Raw genomic sequence first — 18,297 nt, 5'->3', positions numbered from 1 at the left:
TACAGTCCCTCCAACTACAGGCAGTTAGTGGCCATTTGTAACCCCCATGAAGTTGTAGGTCACTGACCTGAAATCTGTCTGGCTTTAAAATGACCTTTGTACTAAAAACGAAGTTCCAGGCTCTCTTCCAGGCTCCAGAAACTACTACACTGAAGTTCTGGCAGTTAGTTTCTACAAAAGAAAGTTTAGCCAGTAGACCAGCAAGTATATACTATATACAGCAAGTGATAATCTAACCGAAGGGTAGCAATGACACCAGTTCTGTACACCATTCTCAACATCATAATTACACAAAGTAAACATTAGTGATTGTAATTCCATTGACTGTCAGTTAATGGATATTAAACACCACACCAAGATGGAATTTTAAAGAGGGTTTTTTCCTCTGTATTCTTTTAATGAAAATATGGTAATTCCAAGCCTCCAAGTAGGGTAAAGAAAACACCTCATTTGTTTTAGAATACGCTAACCAAAATACAAGGTTCCTTCAGATGACTGCTTGCCCACAGAATGATCTTAGCTGGCTGACAGAAGTGTCACTGTGATCCTTACTAATAATAATAATAATTTGTACTCCTTTTGTTGCAGGGGGACTACAGCAATGCAATTGAGAGTTCAGATGGACTTAACATTCCCAACTGTCCAACCATGGCACATGCCTCACCACATGCACTGCTGAGCCTGGGACAAACAGCCAGAACTGGTTTTCTTGGTTTTACTGCTGTGGGCATCTAGATCTTATTGCTACTTTTATCTTTCTTAAATAATTAGCCTGTACAGTTGAAGCAACATGGAGATGAAAGTAGGCTGCAATGCAAAGCACACGACCCTCAGTAGAGGAACAAGAATCAAGGAAATCCTGAAGAAATCCCACCACCCCCCTACAATCCATCCCAACCATAAGAAAGGAAGCCAAGAGTCTAAACTTAGCTTCCACCATGCTTTCAAACAGCATCGCCAGCTAGGTCAAGGTGCTTTGAGTCTTAGTAAACATCAAACACAACATGAACTGAAGAGCACAGTTATACTCCATCAGGGCTCTTCTGAGTCACAGAAATTCAGGGAAACCACTAGTTCTTCCTTGCAGATTAACGAGAAATAGAGTCATTGCAAACACTCAACACTTCCACTGGAATGATACTGGGTTGTTTCCATCAAAGTTGACTATGTTATGCAAAGCAGACAAATTAACTTCACAATGATTTCATCTGCCTAACCATCTTTCCCTCCCCATTCCAATTACTGTGTGCTGCTGACAAGATAAAACCACCATCTCTCTGTGCTGCTGGACTCCTTCCTGCCTACTAACACTTAATTGGCTGGAAAGGCCTCTGTTGAGTAAAGTAAGGCTCTCCCTTCCCCTCAATAGACCTTCTGGATGAGAACACACAAAACTAGCACTGTTCTAACTACATTTTTATTTGCACTGCCAGGTTGATTAGTAACATAATCCATTCCAAAAATAAACTGACAAACAGTAGAAGAAAAACTTCTAAATTAAAGAAATCTGCCCTTAAAATCAGATGTTGCTCTGTTCCCCACCAGGCAGTCTGTGGACGTTAATGGTTACAAGGGATTCCAAAAGTGAGCATCAAAAGTCTAAGATAAGAACAGTAAAAATATACTACCTCTGCTAACTAAACAGCAAAAAACCACATCCCTGCATCAAACCTTGCAGTGGTACAAGCTTAAATGTCCTCGAGAGACTTTTACAGCCTAGCAGACACAGAATCTCTTTCACTGAGCAGAGTGAGTCGTTTAATGCACATACGAAAACCACAGTATGGCTATTGAACCTTCACTCAGTTATGTGATCAGAATTTTTAGCCTCAAAATAAATGGTAATTGGAATGATAGTGGATTCTTTTAAGAAAACAAATGGCTGAGATATCTGAGCTCATTTGAGGTTAGATACAGTTTCTTTGCTGTCAGTTCATCCAAGCTTTATTTTAAAATTAAATTTTAAAAAAAGCTTCTCAATACTGGACTGGATGCATTGGCTCCACAATTGCATATGTGAAAGATGCAGTTTAATCTCTAGACAGGTAGGTACTACCACAGTGGGTTTCTCTACATTGCAAAGGGTTGCAGAGTATCAATTGGAAGGCCGTACAAATAAACCTTAACCACCAGTCTATACACAGCAAAATATCAGCAGTAACTCTTCCTGGTAAGTGGGAGTTAAGACTTTTCAGCTTTAGGAATTACAAAATAAACATTTTCGTTGATCTTGATGTAGAGATCAGTTGTGCACTATTTAAAAATGGCATCAGTAGTGTGTGCTCAGTTACAACAAAGTTCTTGTTTTATTCTTCTAGGACTTACGAATCATGCCCCTAGTAAAAAAGTTGCAACAAATTCCTAATCGCCACTGTTACACAAATTAAAATTCAGATTTCAAGCAGATTTAAAAGGATATCCCATTTACTTTCATAAATGTTATATAACTATCCTCACTACTAACCCTTTGACAACAATAATCCTTTGGAAACTTGAAAACAAAAGCCAACTTCCTTAGTAAACTTATTTTTGTTCCAGCACACCAGGTTTGTTATTGCAGACCTGCTTCTAAACTCTGAGCTGCACATACTGGTTTGTTATTGTAGGGTCACTTGCCTGCACTGATTTCCCACTCACTCCCACTTAGGACATTGCTCTCACTCTCACTTTTCAATACAGTGAAAGTCAGGATTAGTAACTGTTTCTTATGGAGTCAAACTAAAACTTAAGGGTTTTGTTGTTTTCTGCGACAATAAGGGTCACCCAGAAACTTTTAACCTCAAAACTAGAAACAAGCCCCAACTTCTGATATGGCATCACAAAAGGCAGCCCACAGGGCTCCATCACTGCAGCTGCAGGCAACTGCTGTGGCAATACAGGAAGCATCCCCCACTCCCAAATCCTGAATGAGCGACAGAAAGCAGAACAGACGCCACTTAGACCATACACTGGGGGTCTAACAGAGAAAGGTTGCATTCCCACAGACAGGCAGGGATTCCCCTTCTTACTGAATGGCTGCCCATGAAATGGGGACAGGATGCTAACAGTCCATCCCACATAATGTAACTCCCAGGGCAGGAGTAGAGTGGGGAAGGCAGAGGGCAAGGACTAGCTCACGAAAGTCTAGATGAGATTGAGAGTAACGTCCCTTTAAAATAAAGTACTGAAACACTTATCAGGGGCTTTTCAATGTGGAGGAGGTGGGAGACTAGATTAATAAGATTTCTGTTTTAAAGGATAAAAAAGTATAAATCAGGATTTGGGATTTACCAAGATTGTAAGTACCCCATTAAAACCCCTTGAAAGTTCAACTGACAATTTGTTTTTCGGATCTCTTCTTAAAACATATTAGGAATATGGGAACAGTGATGTGAGATCAAATGAATGGTCCATTTGGTCCAGCATTCCTGGTTAACAATGGCCAGAACCAGATGTTTATAAGGAAGGTTCAAGAAACCCCATAATGAAAAAGATTATGGAATAATCTGACTAAAGAGGAAGCTTTTCTTTCTTTCTTTCCTCCCCTCTCCCCCTTCACTTATGTCTTTATTTGGGAAGTTTTAACAGCTTTATAAATCCTAGCCATGTAAGTATCAGAGACAATACAATAATCATTACAGCAGTGAGCTTTTGGTTAGATAAACATTATACAGTAATATTACTGGAGTTCTCTATTTAAAAGGATGTTACTATCTTACAGAGTAAGCATTTTTACACTGCTTATGACATGTCATTTGTAGTGATTTTATTAAATTGAGTTAATTCTCTGATTACGCACTTAAACCAGTTAGGTCTACCAAATTTTAATAAAAAAAATTTGGACAGATGTGCTGGAGAAAGTTTCTTTCTAATTCCTGTCAATTTATGTCTCTCATGTCTCGAATCACAAGTTTATATCCTTATATTCTTATCCTATCTCATGTAATGGAACTTTCTTATTAGCCAGACATATGCATAACCCTTTGTGAATCCCGATATAATTATGAAACTCGCTGCCATAAAATGCGTTATGAACAATACTATTTCCTTTTACCAGTTTAAATGTGCAACCTTTTAGTTTCTCCCTGTGGGTATCATGGGTTATTTTCTTTTCAAAATCAAGTCCAACTAGTCTGTATTAGTTCCAGTAGTGAGATCTAATTTACATTCTACACAGAAAGTCCTAGTATAGTTATTTCATCAGACTGAGGATGTTTCTGAACTTTAACCATATTTGTGGATATTTTTCCAGGTTCATTCTTTCCCTGTAGATAGGTTCTTCAATGGATGCAGCTTTCATCAAGCCAGGTAACCACAGCTTCACACATGGGATTAATTTGTTTTCAGTCCAAATCAAGACAGTGCTCCATCTGCCAGTCAGAGTTAATGATAAAAAAAATCTTACTTCTATTCTTTATATTCAGTAGGACTATTCACAGTAGTAAGTCAAGTATGATTTAGGTACAAATCACTCAAGTTATAACAGCAGTCCATCTCTTTTAAAGACGAATTCACAGATTCAAGGGATGGCACCAAATCTTGCTCCCATTGAAGGCAATGGAAAGAAGTCCACTGAGAATTTGTTTGCTGAAATATTAAAGACCTTACAAACCCACAAATGCAAGGAAGTTCCTGGTTGAAAATGGACTAGCGCAGTTCTGACTCAAATTAAAAAGCTGCTTTACACGATTCTCAAGTAGGACTTTTCTTGCTTTTGTGCATTTAAGTCAGACTCAGTGTTATTTTTAGTTTTAGAAAGATTAAATTTGAGTCTCTAATTTCCCTTGGGTATTTTTTTTAAACACTTATAATAAAATTCATATCCACCTCATTCACTGAAAGATATTTGTCCCACTGAACCAACCAAGAATTTGTGATCTTTGCTCACACCTGTCATCTTGTGACCAAGTGGTATGACTTCCAGGCCATTGCAGATTTCAAAGTGCTTTCAGAGTAGGTTTACTTGACACAACTTGCCCAAGTGAGTTTTTCCTCAGCAAAGCCAAAGTCAGTGGCTAACAGGTTACACAAGTGAAGTTTTGTCAATTCCCTTGTTCCCCTGCTCTCTTTTTTGGGGGTGGGGGGGTGGAAAAAATCAGAGAGACTATTTGATTTTTTCACAGTGACTATGAGTCAACAATAATTTAAAACTGTGCCGAGGAGCTGGAAAGGTACAGCAACAAAAATCATACAGAGTCTACGCACTGAAATGTGGAATATGATTCTAATAACCACAACTGGCACATAAGCTCCTGAATGCAGCCCATCATATAATGGCAGGCCCTCTGCTAGCAGGAATATAAAGATCAAGATGAAAGCTTCTTCCACTTAGGGTATTGGGAGATTTTATGCCCAAAGGATCTACACCATGTAGATTAAGCCAGTATTTCTTCCATCCCTACTGGTATCCTTTGCTAGGGTTGTGTGCAACATTCTTATTCTTGCTACACACTATTAATTAGTCCATACTAAACTCTTCTTACTGTGCTGTAAGTATCAGAAAATGATTTCTCTCTAATCAAAGGAGGGGCATGTCATCCAAACATTACTGAACTAGAATTTGGGGTTTGAAAGCTCTTAACCAGCACTCCAAAGAATAACTTTTTTTAAAAGGGATGTGGTAATAATCAGACTTCACCAGTAAACAGATATAGGAAATGACTGAAATGTTTTAGAGTGTTCTGTAGTACCCGCTAATCTGTCACATGGAGCTGCATCGATCTAAAAAGGGGACATCAGTCTCTACCTTTAAATAAATAGCATAATCTGTAGCAAAGGTTCAAGGAGAAGTAGAACTCAGGAATCCTTGGTTCACAGTCCTATCCTCAGACCACATCTCTCAAGTCACTTGATCCACCCCTTTTCTCTACTCCAGTTGGTCCAAGAGGCGAATGCATCAGAAACGGTTTTATCTTTTCTCCGTACGAAAGGGCCCAGGGATGGCTGTAGGCTGGGCACATGAAAAGAGGCCACACATGGCTGCTGATAAGCTGGAACATCACCTTGTCAGACAAGGAGCTGCCCTTTAGCATCAAGTACTTGAAGTTTGTTGCTACAGTCCAAACTGCATGAAATTCTCTCCTAGATAACAAAGGCCAAGTGGCTTTGCTGTATAGATTGTGGAGGGGAAGGGGGGCGGCACGTCTGAGGTTAACAGAAGCCACCAGACTGTAGCTAGATCAGAGAAGCCTCAAAATGGGTGGAGGTGGGATGCCAAATAAAGTCATATTCATATGCAGTGACCAATTTTCAAAGTTAAACAAATCTGGTTTCTTTAAATTAAAAAGGCATCCGTCCAAAACAAAGAAAGGAGAGACTAAGTGTACACAGCAGTGTTTTTTCTAAACCCTGACTATTCACTAGGGCAATGCAAAATGCATTGGATTTTTAACGTTTCCCTTTTCACTTCAGCACTAGAACTCAAAACAAACTATCAGGTTAGGACAAGAGCTGCGAAGAATGGTGTCATCCCGTTTATTATACCAAAATTCTTAAAGATCAGTCAACACGCAACACTAAGTTACTACAATGTGCAAAGACTGCCTTAATGCGTGGGATACTCTAAGCAACATTAATGCTACCACAGAAAGTTATTTCTCCTACAAAATCTAAGCTCCCTTCTCTGCATGATGTGTCCAGGTAAGGGTTTAGGCATGCTGGTTGGGGAAAACTGGCTTTACTGCTGTCTATTCTGTGCCTGCTCTGTGCGCAAGAGGATGCTAGTCTGGGGGATGTCAATCTGGTTCCTTTTGTTAGGATGATGTTCATAAAAGCGTCATTATCCTTAACATTTCTGGAGTAAGCAGAAAGTTGTTAATGCTCTTGAAATTACAGCTGATGCTAGACTAAGGAGAACCCCTCTTCCCTCACACCAAAAAAACAATCCCTGACATCCTTACAATTGCACGTACAAGTCTGACTACTCTATATAGAGCCTTAAAATAGCTGGTGTAGCTCCAAACTTTACCTACTCTTGCAAAGCAACTCTATGCATCCCAGTGTCTCCTTTTATGCATTATTTGCAAACCATTAAATCAGCCAAAATGTATTCCTCTTTCAGGGATTATTTGGCAGAAGTTGGTATTACGGTAATGCATGTACTGTCTCTCCCTTCTCACTTTATAACATGCACAAACAGATTTAGAGATACTTTACAAACTCACCCTGCCACAGAGCACACAGTGGGGACTGTGCAAATTATTGAGGAAATAAAACACAACTGACCAGCCTCCATTTTTCTACACTGAGCTCTCAAATTTTAGGTTTTGTTTTTTGGGGTCTTTAAGACTCTCTCCTCCCCTGTTGGTAACAAAGAATTGCTCTGCTAGCAGGACAAAAGCCTTTACTATGTGAGTGAGTGACTGCGACAGAACAGCAGCAGTCTCTCTGCCAGGGAGCATTACGATAAAGTAAAAAAAAATAAGAAAACACATTTCAAAGTGATTGAGACACATGTGTTTGAGGGTCACCCATTAATAGGCCGGGCTCGAAGGTTAGTTTATACTGCAAGCATACAAGCCACGTAGAATATACACCTTGTAATAGCGCGCAGTGCTCGTCTTGAAAGGATGCTATCAAACAGGGTTTTCTTAAGTCTAATTTTGAACGGCCAGAGTTTGATAACACATACTTCAAATAGTCTGAAGTTTAAAAGTATTTTGTAAGGAATTTAAAAATGTTTTTTCTGTTCCCCTGCTGATGTTTATAAGAGATTTGCAATATAGAAGTTAACTGATCACGCAATGGAAACGGTGGAAATAAGCATGAGTTTCTTCTTGCAAGACGCTGAACACAGTGGCCTTAATCCAGCTGCTGGATTTGTGCCACAATACTCAGCACCTTGCAGGATTTAAGACCTATCTGCAGATGAAGAACTGGGCACTAATCTTTCACTGTTACTTGCTCTCGGAGTTACTTGTTACAATATATAGATAAAATATTTCAAGACAGAATTGTGATTTTCAAATTAATGGTGTGCCTTCTTTAAGGCATAAGCTTGCTATAGCACTTTTCAAATACGATTTCCTCTTGCTACTATTTTCAGTGATAGCCTGACAAAATATCGTTCTCTCTACTTTTCACTGGCATATCACCAAGTAGCCCTAGTTTTCAGTCAGCTACCAGCAGTACAAAAAAGCACATAATAGGTTTATAATCTGCCACTGAATCCCATAGCAACTGTACGTCACTTTAGATGTAAATTATAGACAATTCCTTCCCATGCAATTTGAAGAGTAGAGAAATAAATCTATAATTTGAGCAGATCTAAATGATATATGGTTGGGAGAAAAGCTACCCTAAATAACTGAAAGGAAACAGCCAAAACATACCTCAAACCTCTGTCTGTCCCCTTTCTTGAAATGGAAGGCAGCACATTCAGGTCAAGATTAAAAAAAAAATCTTTAATGGAAGTTTTAACAGACCAGTAAAGTTTGGTATATCCTGCCCCATCACTGCTGATCATCAAGGGGTGTATGTGCAAACAGACGAGTTTCCTTTTCTAACCAACCTCCTCCTGACTGATTCACTTAGCAATGTCATAATCCCATGTTAGTGATGTCATAAATGCTTCAATTTTGATGGACTGAAGGCATCAGTTAACTAATGAGGTAGGAGAAGAGACAGATTACAGAGAAGGAGTAATTATGCAAAAAGCTTTAAGATAATGTAATGGGTTTTGATTAAAAAGCTATATGCTCTCAACAAGCAACGAGACATGTGCATCCCTTTGAACAGTCCGTGCTGAAAATTAAAGGCCTCATTTTTGATTTCCCACAAGACAACAAAAAGAAAACTCTGTGTGGCCATGCATGCTGTAAAATAACTTGATGTGCAAATGAACCAGATCTCTTACACTCAGCATCTGCTTTGGTAGCTTTCACTTTACCACTGAGAAATTAATGGGCATTTGACTGAAAATAAAAACAAGAGTGCAACTGGCACAGGAGCAGTACCTCACTCCCAAAGCTGGAAGATTCACATGTCATCAACAGACCAAAGTTCCAGGATTAAAGTCAAAAGACTAGAGCGTGCTGCGGAGGGGCGATACCCTTCGGCAGTCCACAACCCAAAATTCACTAGTCTGGCTCATCTGGTGGCCTCAGCTCAAGAGAGGCACAATGGAAAAGTAGGGGTGGAGGAGTGCCTGCAGGCTAGGACTGAGGAGCAGCGACAGAAGCTTGCATCGTCTCCACTTGCCATACTCACAGCTCCTGAATTTCATAATCACTACAATCTTCACAAATAAAGGAGAAAGTCTGATAGCAGATGTAATACAGAAAGCACATACATTAATTCTAAACATCCACAGCATATTGCCCTTTAAACCGTGAAGCTGCAGTTTTAAAGAACTACAGGCTAGAGCCTTAGGAGAGTCACAATTAGAGGTTCCATCATCAGCCTTAATGCTACCCACATACCCTCACCCACCCCACCACAGGATGTAGAACCTTGCCAGTTGCTACGTGACATTTAAGCCTGACATGTCACGTATAAGCATTTTAGTACAGTATATGCCCATTTAGCCAAAACTCTATTATCTGTACCACCGCATTATCTGAATCTCTTCCTTGTCTCCCATGTATCGTACACTGCAGGAAAACGAAGGGATTGAATAATGTGGAGGTTCAGATAATAGAGCTGAGACACCCTCCCCCCCCCGGTTAGAACTGCATGGAGGATGACCAAGCCCCCTGCCGGGCAGGGTCCTGCAGCAGTGCAGGGAGCCCTCTGTGGCCCCACTGACATGAGGCTGTGACAGCCAAGTTGCAGAGAGTTCCCTGCACTGCAGCAGGGCCAGTGACACCTGATCCCTGTAAGCACAAGGTGCAGGGAAGGCTGTAGTCCTGATGGGGCAGAGCAGAGTCCTGGCTGGAGGTCTTTGCTCAGTCCCAAACCTTGCCCCTGCAGGGATGGGGTGTTACCAGTCCTGTGGCAACACAGGGAGCCCTCTGCAGGCTGCTGTGACAGAAGTGAGTGAGTGGGGCACAGCAGAGACTCTGGGCTAGGGTTCAGAGGAGGAGTCATTGTTCCAGGCCACTCCAATACTGAATGGCTCCTGCCCTCTCAATTTATCTGAATAAAATCCCAGCCCCCCATGCTATTCAGCTAACTGGGAGTATCCTGTACTATGGTTTTCAGTTGTACAACAGGCTTATGTCATGTACAAGGGGAAAGGGTGGCTCTGCCACATTTGAAAAGGGTGGTGAATGGATTAAGAGCATATCTTTGGTCCTGAATTAGGAAATGGGTCAACACTAGTACTGTACAATGTTCAGGACCCAGGCTAACCAAACAGAAAAATAGGAAGTGCATCAATGGTGTCTTGAACTGACCGTCTCAGGAGAGTCATGGGAATTGTTGGCTGACCAGAAGGAACAGGAGGCAGGAGAAAGCTGGCAGCTGTGTCCTGCCTGATGCACAAGGTGACTGCCAAGCAGAACATATGCATATGCCAATAGTGGAGATGGAGTAAAGCAAAGCTGACACACAGCCATCTTCCTTGGATTGCAGACAGAGCTGTTTCCGGCTAAGATGTGAAATATTGCCCCATTTTATCTCCGTGGTTATTAGCTCTTAAACAGAATGACAACACAGAATCAGAGAGTCAAACTTAAGCTGTGCAACTGTACATCTAGTTTTCAAAAGTCCACAATCATGAGGGTAATTACATGGGCAAAGGATCAGACAAACGGCAGAAATAATAGTGGTCCTAGAAGTGCATTCTCCTCTTCCCCCCAATGATGCTGAACATAGCATTGCTACAATTTTTGTTACTACACAAGAGTCACAACATATCCTTGATCTTCATGCCCACCTCAATGGGAGATCCATTGTGGCTCAAGGTGAGTATATGACCCTAACTTTATGCACTTGGGTCATGGACAATTTTAAAAATGTAATTCGCCCTTCTCCAAAAGGAGTTTTATACCCTCTATCTATAAATAATATTTCAATTACTCCTAAATCAACGAAAATGGTACAACAACACATGGAAGAGTGGCTTGGGCCAAAAATGACTTACCATATATCAACAAAGACCCAACTAGGAGGGAGAAGTCCAATAAGCTGCTCAGAGGCTTCTAACTAGAAGCCAAGTCACTGAACAGAAATTAGCTTTGCCTAGGTTATCTGCCAGTGGTGCAAGCTATTATCAAGCATGCAAGGGGAAGGGAAAAATCAAAAGCTGATGGCAAATACTCCTTTTGGCTGTTCACTTATGGACTATACACTCAACACATGCGTTACAAAAATCAAAGAGCAAACTCAGAAAGTAACTGGAGATAACTTTGTTATCTTGACTGTTTTGGCAGAATTCCAGAGACTGGCCACAGGATTCACACTAACATACTATACAGGGATATGGACAGGTCAGACGCCAAACAGATCTGACTTCAGGTAATAAACAGAATTGGATTTTTACATTTTCTTGGATAAGAGCTAGAGCAATACTGCAGTCAGTTACACCAGATTTAAACTCAAAAAGACCAGGACAAACCCTTTGCAAGATCCTTCCATTTACCTTCTACAAGCCCAAATGAAATTAAAGACTAGCCTTCACATATACTGAAAGAGCAGTACGACAGCTTCTTGGCACAGCACATTTCAGAGGAAGACGACAAGTTCAACAAGCTACAGAAACTGTTTATAGAACAAACACAGAAACAACGTAAGTGTTTAATAGCCCACAAATTGTCAGGTTATTTATTACACAAACTAGTGAACTCTCATCCTTTTCTACCAATTTAACCATTAGTAGCAGACAAGCCCAACTGTCTCTCTCTTTCAGATGGGGAGCAGAAAGCAAAGTCCATTAGTAGCCCTTGGCTACCAAACAATGATAGAAACCACACTTCATTTAGAAAATAAGCAACCCTATTCATGTGTGACAAGCACTCAAACTAGTTTCCCAAAATATTTAACACAGCTGCCTAAAATCCTTCCTTCCCACCCCCTCCCCACCAAAAAACCACTTTCCTTGACAGACTAATTTTGGAGAAAAGCTACTGCACTATTAGAGGCCTAATGTTTCCTTCACTCGTCACTGCTGACCTTTCACAAAGCTGATAAACACTCATTAAAATATAAATTGCTGTTACCAATGTTAAGTTGATAAACCCTGGGACTGTAATTACCTTTAACCCTCATGCAGAGATTGCCCAACTCACTTCTGTGGTGTAACCAACACCCTAAATTAAAAATAGTGTTGTGACAACATATGGTTTATTCTACAGACACTGGCAAGCAGGATGTTTCTAACAAACAGGTTAGAGTCCCATCTTTTACCACCTACCTGCAAGGTGAAGACAGAAAAATGTGGACTGCATAAGAACAAAGAAAAAAAGTATATTTTAAATTAATTCTAGAGACAGCCTAGTAAACGATGCCCAGTGTTTCCATTTGTATTTATTTACACAGTAGCTAATAAGCTAGCTGAGTGCAATTTGAGGAAACATCTTGACAATAGCCTTCCTGGAAATTTTAAAGATATCAAAATACAGCCTCAATGATGAAGAGAAAGAGAAAAGCTAGCTCCCTTCTCACCTCCAGCAATTAACAGTCTGCTCTAGAGCACATGGAACCCTTGTCTATGGTCAGAGCAAGGCATCTGCCTGCCTGGAAGGGGAAGCTGACAAATCAGAGCTTTTAGCGAGAACAGCAGCAGCAATGACAGGGACAGGAGAAGGAAATTCCCCATTTTACCCAACAGTGTTAAACATCCAACAGTGAGTGAAAGCTGTAGCCTCTTCCTTCCTGGGAAGTGTTTCTCTTGAATGCTCCTCCAGGGTGGAATCTGGGCTCTTTCCAATTGAGGACATTCTGATTCACCCCTTCCTTATCACCCTGTGATATGTAAGGATTAAAACCCCCTGAATTGTTGGGGTGCTGAACCCCTCAGTACAACACAGATCTCTGCCTCACTGCTGGATGGGTGGGTGTGTGTAAATTCTGGGTATTTTCAGATTGAAACTTCACCTATGTAACCTGAGGGGTACAGCCCCCAGCCCAAGAGAGGGAGGACAGTGTCTGAAAGTTCACAGTATAAATCCCATCACTGGCTCTTGGTAGGGAGCCCAGGATTTGAACCCTTTCTGGATGGAGGTGACCCAAGCCCCACCACCCCAGATTCCTACCTGTCCAGTCAGCACACACACACACCCCCAACAACCACCAAAGCGGTGTGCAAGGTGCCTCAATAACATCTTCTCTCTACTTGACCCTACCTAAGCCCTATGCCAGACCTGACGCCAAGCCCAGTGCCCCCTGCCGCTCCTTACAGCATACAAGGGGGATCCAGGCCCCTAGGCGAGGGGAGCTGGGGCAGAAGCCCCATGGGCTGGGATGGGGGGGGGCACATCCCCACAGAAGATACCTTTGCAGGAATGGGCACCTCCTGGATCCCCCCCATCCAGCTCCCCTTAGACCAGGAACCTCAACACCACCAGCGCAGGACCTGGGAAGCAGTCCCACAATCCCTGGGACTTGCGGGGCGGGGGGGGGCACAGTCTACCCTCGCCTGTCCTCCCACTGCCTCCCCTGCCTGGGCGGAGAATGGGGTCAGATCCCCGAGACCCCAGGGGGGAGACTCTGCCTCACTCCACTGTCCTCTACGCCCAGGAGCCTGCCCCCCACCCCAGGCCGGCCCCCCCATACCCAGCTGCACCCCACAGCCCCCCCGGGCGCCCCCCTCATATCCAGGCGGCCCCCCCCATACCCAGCTGCACCCCACAGCCCCCCCCGGGCGCCCCCCTCATATCCAGGCGGCCCCCCTCATATCCAGGCGGCCCCCCCCATACCCAGCTGCACCCCACAGCCCCCCCAGGCGGCCCCCCTCATATCCAGGAGCCCCCCCTCATATCCAGGCGGCCCCCCTCATATCCAGGCGGCCCCCCCCATACCCAGCTGCACCCCACAGCCCCCCCAGGCAGCCCCCCTCATATCCAGGAGCCCCCCCTCATATCCAGGCGGCCCCCCTCCCGGGCGCCCCCCCTCATGTCCAGGAGCCCCCCCCCCATACCCAGCTGCGCCCCCCGGCCGGCCGGCCCCGCGGTACCTTGCAGCCCTGGTAGCCCTCGAAGGCTCGCACCGCGCTGTCCGTCAGCTTGACGTGGAAGACGGAGACGCGGGTGCCCCGGCCGAGCCGCCCGCAGGACAACCCGTACCCGCGCTCCGCCTGCAGCGCCGCCATCTTGGGACCGTCTCCCCCTCCGCGCTGGGGCGGGCGGGGCCTCCCGCCCTATGACACGCCCCCTCATGGATTATTCACCAGGCGATTCGCTGAGCCCCGCCCCGCCGGCGAGCCTGTTGCTGGGCGGAGAGGGGACACGTGGGCGGGAAAGCGCGCTCTGATTGGCCAGACCGGCGAAGGCTGGCTTCCGATTGGTGTACGGAAGTGAGAGGCGGGGGGTATTCAAATGACGGCCGCTATACATTGTGGGTAGTGTGGTCCTGAAGCCACCCTGAGCCGGAGAGCAGTGGGGGAGAGGCCCCAGGGGCAGAGTGGGAAGCAGAGAGTGTCGGGCGGTGGATGGACGGTTTCTGAGGCAAACTATGTGACTGTGGGGAAGAGGTTCCCCGGCGGCTGGGCTCAGACTGGAGTGGGGGTGCACCCGTGTGGGGGAGGGGCTCAGAGTTGGGGCTCAGGCTGGAGTGGGGGTGCACCCCTGTGGGGGAGGGGCTCAGAGTTGGGGGTCAGGCTGGAGTGGGGGTGCACCCCTGTGGGGGAGGGGCTCAGAGTTGGGGCTCAGGCTGGAGTGGGGGTGCACCCCTGTGGGGGAGGGGTTCAGAGTTGGGGCTCAGGCTGGAGTGGGGGTGCACCCCTGTGGGGGAGGGGTTCAGAGTTGGGGCTCAGGCTGGAGTGGGGGTGCACCCGTGTGGGGGAGGGGCTCAGAGTTGGGGCTCAGGCTGGAGTGGGGGTGCACCTGTGTGGGGGAGGGGCTCAGAGTTGGGGCTCAGGCTGGAGTGGGGGTGCACCCCTGTGGGGGAGGGGCTCAGAGTTGGGGCTCAGGCTGGAGTGGGGGTGCACCCGTGTGGGGGAGGGGCTCAGAGGGCTCAGGCTGGAGTGGGGGTGCACCTGTGTGGGGGAGGGGCTCAGAGTTGGGGCTCAGGCTGGAGTGGGGGTGCACCCGTGTGGGGGAGGGGCTCAGAGTTGGGGCTCAGGCTGGAGTGGGGGTGCACCCGTGTGGGGGAGGGGCTCAGAGTTGGGGCTCAGGCTGGAGTGGGGGTGCACCCCTGTGGGGGAGGGGTTCAGAGTTGGGGCTCAGGCTGGAGTGAGGGTGCACCCGTGTGGGGGAGGGGCTCAGAGTTGGGGCTCAGGCTGGAGTGGGGGTGCATCCGTGTGGGGGAGGGGTTCAGAGTTGGGGCTCAGGCTGGAGTTGGGGTGCTGGCATCCTGCAAGGGGAAGGGCCTCAAGGTCTAGGCTTGAGCCCCAACACACCAGCCCTGCACTTTGTAGCCTGCCAGCCCCGGACAATTGAGCCAGGCTGGGGCGGGGGGAATGGACGCTTGGGCAAAGTGGGCTTTCCTGTGTGGACTCTTCAGGCAGGTTAAGGCTTGAACCCCTTTAATTACATGGCCGCCCATGTGGTTAAAGCACTAGGTGCCACCACTCCTGATGGCAGTTACGCTGGTATAAACGCAGTACATCTTAACCCAGTATGGGAAGGGGAATACACTGTCCCCCCGTATGGAACTTTTATTCCAGTTTAACGGCATCCATGTGAGGGGTTGTGTTGGTAACACACACTTACCCCGCTCACTACTGGTACACACGCAGTGTAGCCCACATGGGTTGCAGGGATTGAGCTTGTGCACGCCAAGCCAAGCCAAGCGGCTGCCTAGAAAGCTGCCCAGCTGTAAGCAGATCATGGTCCACTCCCGCCACTAGCCAAGCCCGCGGGACGCTCTCTGCGCTGCAGGCCTCGTCTACACAGGCCTGGCAAAAGGAAGGACAGTTATCCTCGGGCGACGGCTGGTGCAGCACGGGCTTTGTTAGCCGGCTCGGCCCTGTGAGTAGCTGAAGGACATGCTGCTAGCAGTGACGTGTCAAAGCCGCAAGCACCTGTGACTAAGCAGCGGGGGTTGTGGCGAGCACAATGTCCAGTGGAACAGCTGGTACAGTGCCGGCCGTGGGTCCCTCTTGCTCATGAGTTGGCCCCGCTTCCTTTGTCCGCTTGCGGGAGGTTTGTTCCTCCCTTGCCTAGGAGTGAAGTGAAACTGGGGGGGTGTCCATAGTTCCTGGCAGCTGCTCCTCATTGCTCCACCCTACCCCACTCAGCTTCCGTTGCCAGCTAGTCTTAGGGCTACTGCAGGGAACCGCTCCGAGGCTGGAGGACGCTGGGGCTCCCCAGCCCCCCAGCCCTCGACAGGAAAGCTCGTTGTGCCATTTCTAGTACTTGTGGTGTTAGAGAAGCAGTTCCTCAAAATGCAAAGGGGCTAGCCAGTAAGCCAGGCTGCACCTGCTGTGCTGGAGGGAATGAGCAGCCCCAGGACCCCCCCAGCTGGGTCTGAGCTCCCGCTCCGCTGCGAGGTCAGCGGGCAGATAGGAGGCTCCTCTCCCCCGAGGAAATGCTGCAGTTTGGTTTAGTGTCACATCTTGCTGTGTGAAATGCAGCACGGGCAATGCCGGGCAGCAGCCTCAGGGACAGCCCGTCTGTCCCTGAGCAAGGGGATTAGAATTACCTGTGTGTGCGTCTGCACCTTCCAGAGCTCCTGCGAGGTTACTGAACAACATCAGCAATGGCAGACCAGCCAAGCCACGTCCCTGGGTCTGCTTGGGCTGCCACCAGCGAGATGGGTTCTCTGCCTTCACTAGAAAGCAGGATCCAGTTTGTCTCCCGAGCAACTAAAAATAGCTCCAGCCCCAGGAATCAGCCGCAGTATCCTGAGCAGGGCATCCTGGGGTCTGTCTACACTGCAATTAAAAACCCCCGGCTGGCCTGTGCCAGCTCGCTTGGGCTCATGGGGCTTGGGCTAAGGGGCTGTTTAATAGTGGTGTAGACATCTGGGCTTGGGCTGGAGCCCAGGTTTTAGGCCCCTGCAAAGGGGGAGGGTCCCAGAGCTCAAAATCTCTGCACCACTATTAAACTGCCCCTTAGCCTGAACACTGTGAGCCCAAGTCAGCTGGCACAGGCCAGTTGCACGGGTCCAACTGCAGTGTAGATGGACCTTTGGAGGGCATCAAAACTGTAATCACAGCCTCTCAAAGAGCCAGCAGCCAAGTATGGGGGGAGGGGTTTCTACCCCTTTCTTTCAGGTGTTGCCACGTCTCTTGTACAGCATCACTTTAGTGTGCAGATGCCCTAGCCACTGCCCCAGACACGCACGGGCTCTGAGGCTTAGTTCTCGCCCTTCTCCTGCCCCAGCTGCATTCACAGCCAACAGGTGGGAACCGAGCATCCGGCTCAGATCCCAGCTAACCCGTACTAGGCTGGTTTTTAGAACCCAGGTTCAGCTACTCACAGATGTAGGAGTCGCTCCAGGGGCCTGGGATGCGCTTCCCACCCTTGTGGCAATCTCCCGCAGCCCATGGCTGCAGGGGCAGGTCACAAACCTTGGTTGAACGGGGAGATTGAGGCTGTTTTCTTGAGAACTTTATTTTCCGGCTCCTCCCAGCTTCCCCCTGGCCGGGAAGGGAAAGCCTGGGCTTGTCCCCTCTGCCCACCAGCTGGCACCGTGTTTATTAAAGTGGAGCAGCAGCCACTTGGCGCCCAGTGTTCTGACCTATGGCAGAGAGCTCCGGCATCTGCAGTATTTCAGCCACAGGGGAGCCAGTGCCTGGGGGCAGCCTCAGGCCCAGCTGAAGGAACCCCCCTAATTCCCCACCCTGCTCACGCTCGCTGGGGTGGAGCAGCCCTAAGAACATCTGTTTCTCTAGACCCGTCAGCAGGTTTGGGCCCACCGAGAACACCTTTGGTTTCTGTGGCTGACGGTCTCCCGCCGGCAGTGGAGAAAGGACCAGGATCCGACTGAGCTCCAAGCTGCCAACTCTCATGGCACGTCTCCTGCCAGCTGCTGGAGTCCCCGAGGAGAGGCCCAGCTGCTTTCATTAAGAACACCAAGGAAGGGTCCAGTTCCCACAGGTCCAGAGAAAAGTTTGGTCAGGGGTGCAGGTAACAGCCCAGCAGCTCAGAAAGCAGCAAGCAAAGGAAGAGCCCAACCCTGACTCCCCTGCCTGTTCCCACTGCAGTGCGCTCTGCCTGCCTCGCAGCAGACACCCAAGTAGGGCTGCCAGCTGTGGAGAGGCTTTCAGGGGTGCTGGGGGTGGGGGGGGAAACTCACTCAGCAGCTCCCCTAACAGGCATGGCCCATGTAGCACTC

The 18,297-nt window shown here is 47.1% G+C and overlaps 2 protein-coding genes across 2 annotated transcripts in view; one reads left to right on the top strand and one right to left on the bottom strand.

Annotated features, from left to right (window-relative positions):
* Window positions 1–14,199, bottom strand: part of ELL (elongation factor for RNA polymerase II) — an 87,863-nt gene extending 73,664 nt beyond the window's left edge. Inside the window, exon 1 of the mRNA XM_073324699.1 lies at window positions 14,033–14,199. Within this exon, the coding sequence (XP_073180800.1) occupies window positions 14,033–14,167 (135 nt within the window). The 5' untranslated portion in view covers window positions 14,168–14,199. The remainder of the gene's footprint in view (window positions 1–14,032) is intronic.
* Window positions 14,200–14,558: 359 nt separating this feature from the next.
* The window catches only part of UBA52 (ubiquitin A-52 residue ribosomal protein fusion product 1), a 32,561-nt gene continuing 28,822 nt past the window's right edge, over window positions 14,559–18,297 (top strand). The window contains exon 1 of the mRNA XM_073324047.1: window positions 14,559–14,564. The gene's annotated coding sequence lies outside the window, so the exon portion shown is untranslated. The remainder of the gene's footprint in view (window positions 14,565–18,297) is intronic.

This window comes from Lepidochelys kempii, chromosome 25 (assembly GCF_965140285.1).
Source record: "Lepidochelys kempii isolate rLepKem1 chromosome 25, rLepKem1.hap1, whole genome shotgun sequence".
Taxonomy (NCBI): domain Eukaryota; kingdom Metazoa; phylum Chordata; order Testudines; family Cheloniidae; genus Lepidochelys; species Lepidochelys kempii.
Note: the sequence above shows the minus strand (reverse complement) of the source record. Positions and strands in the feature narration are given on the sequence as shown.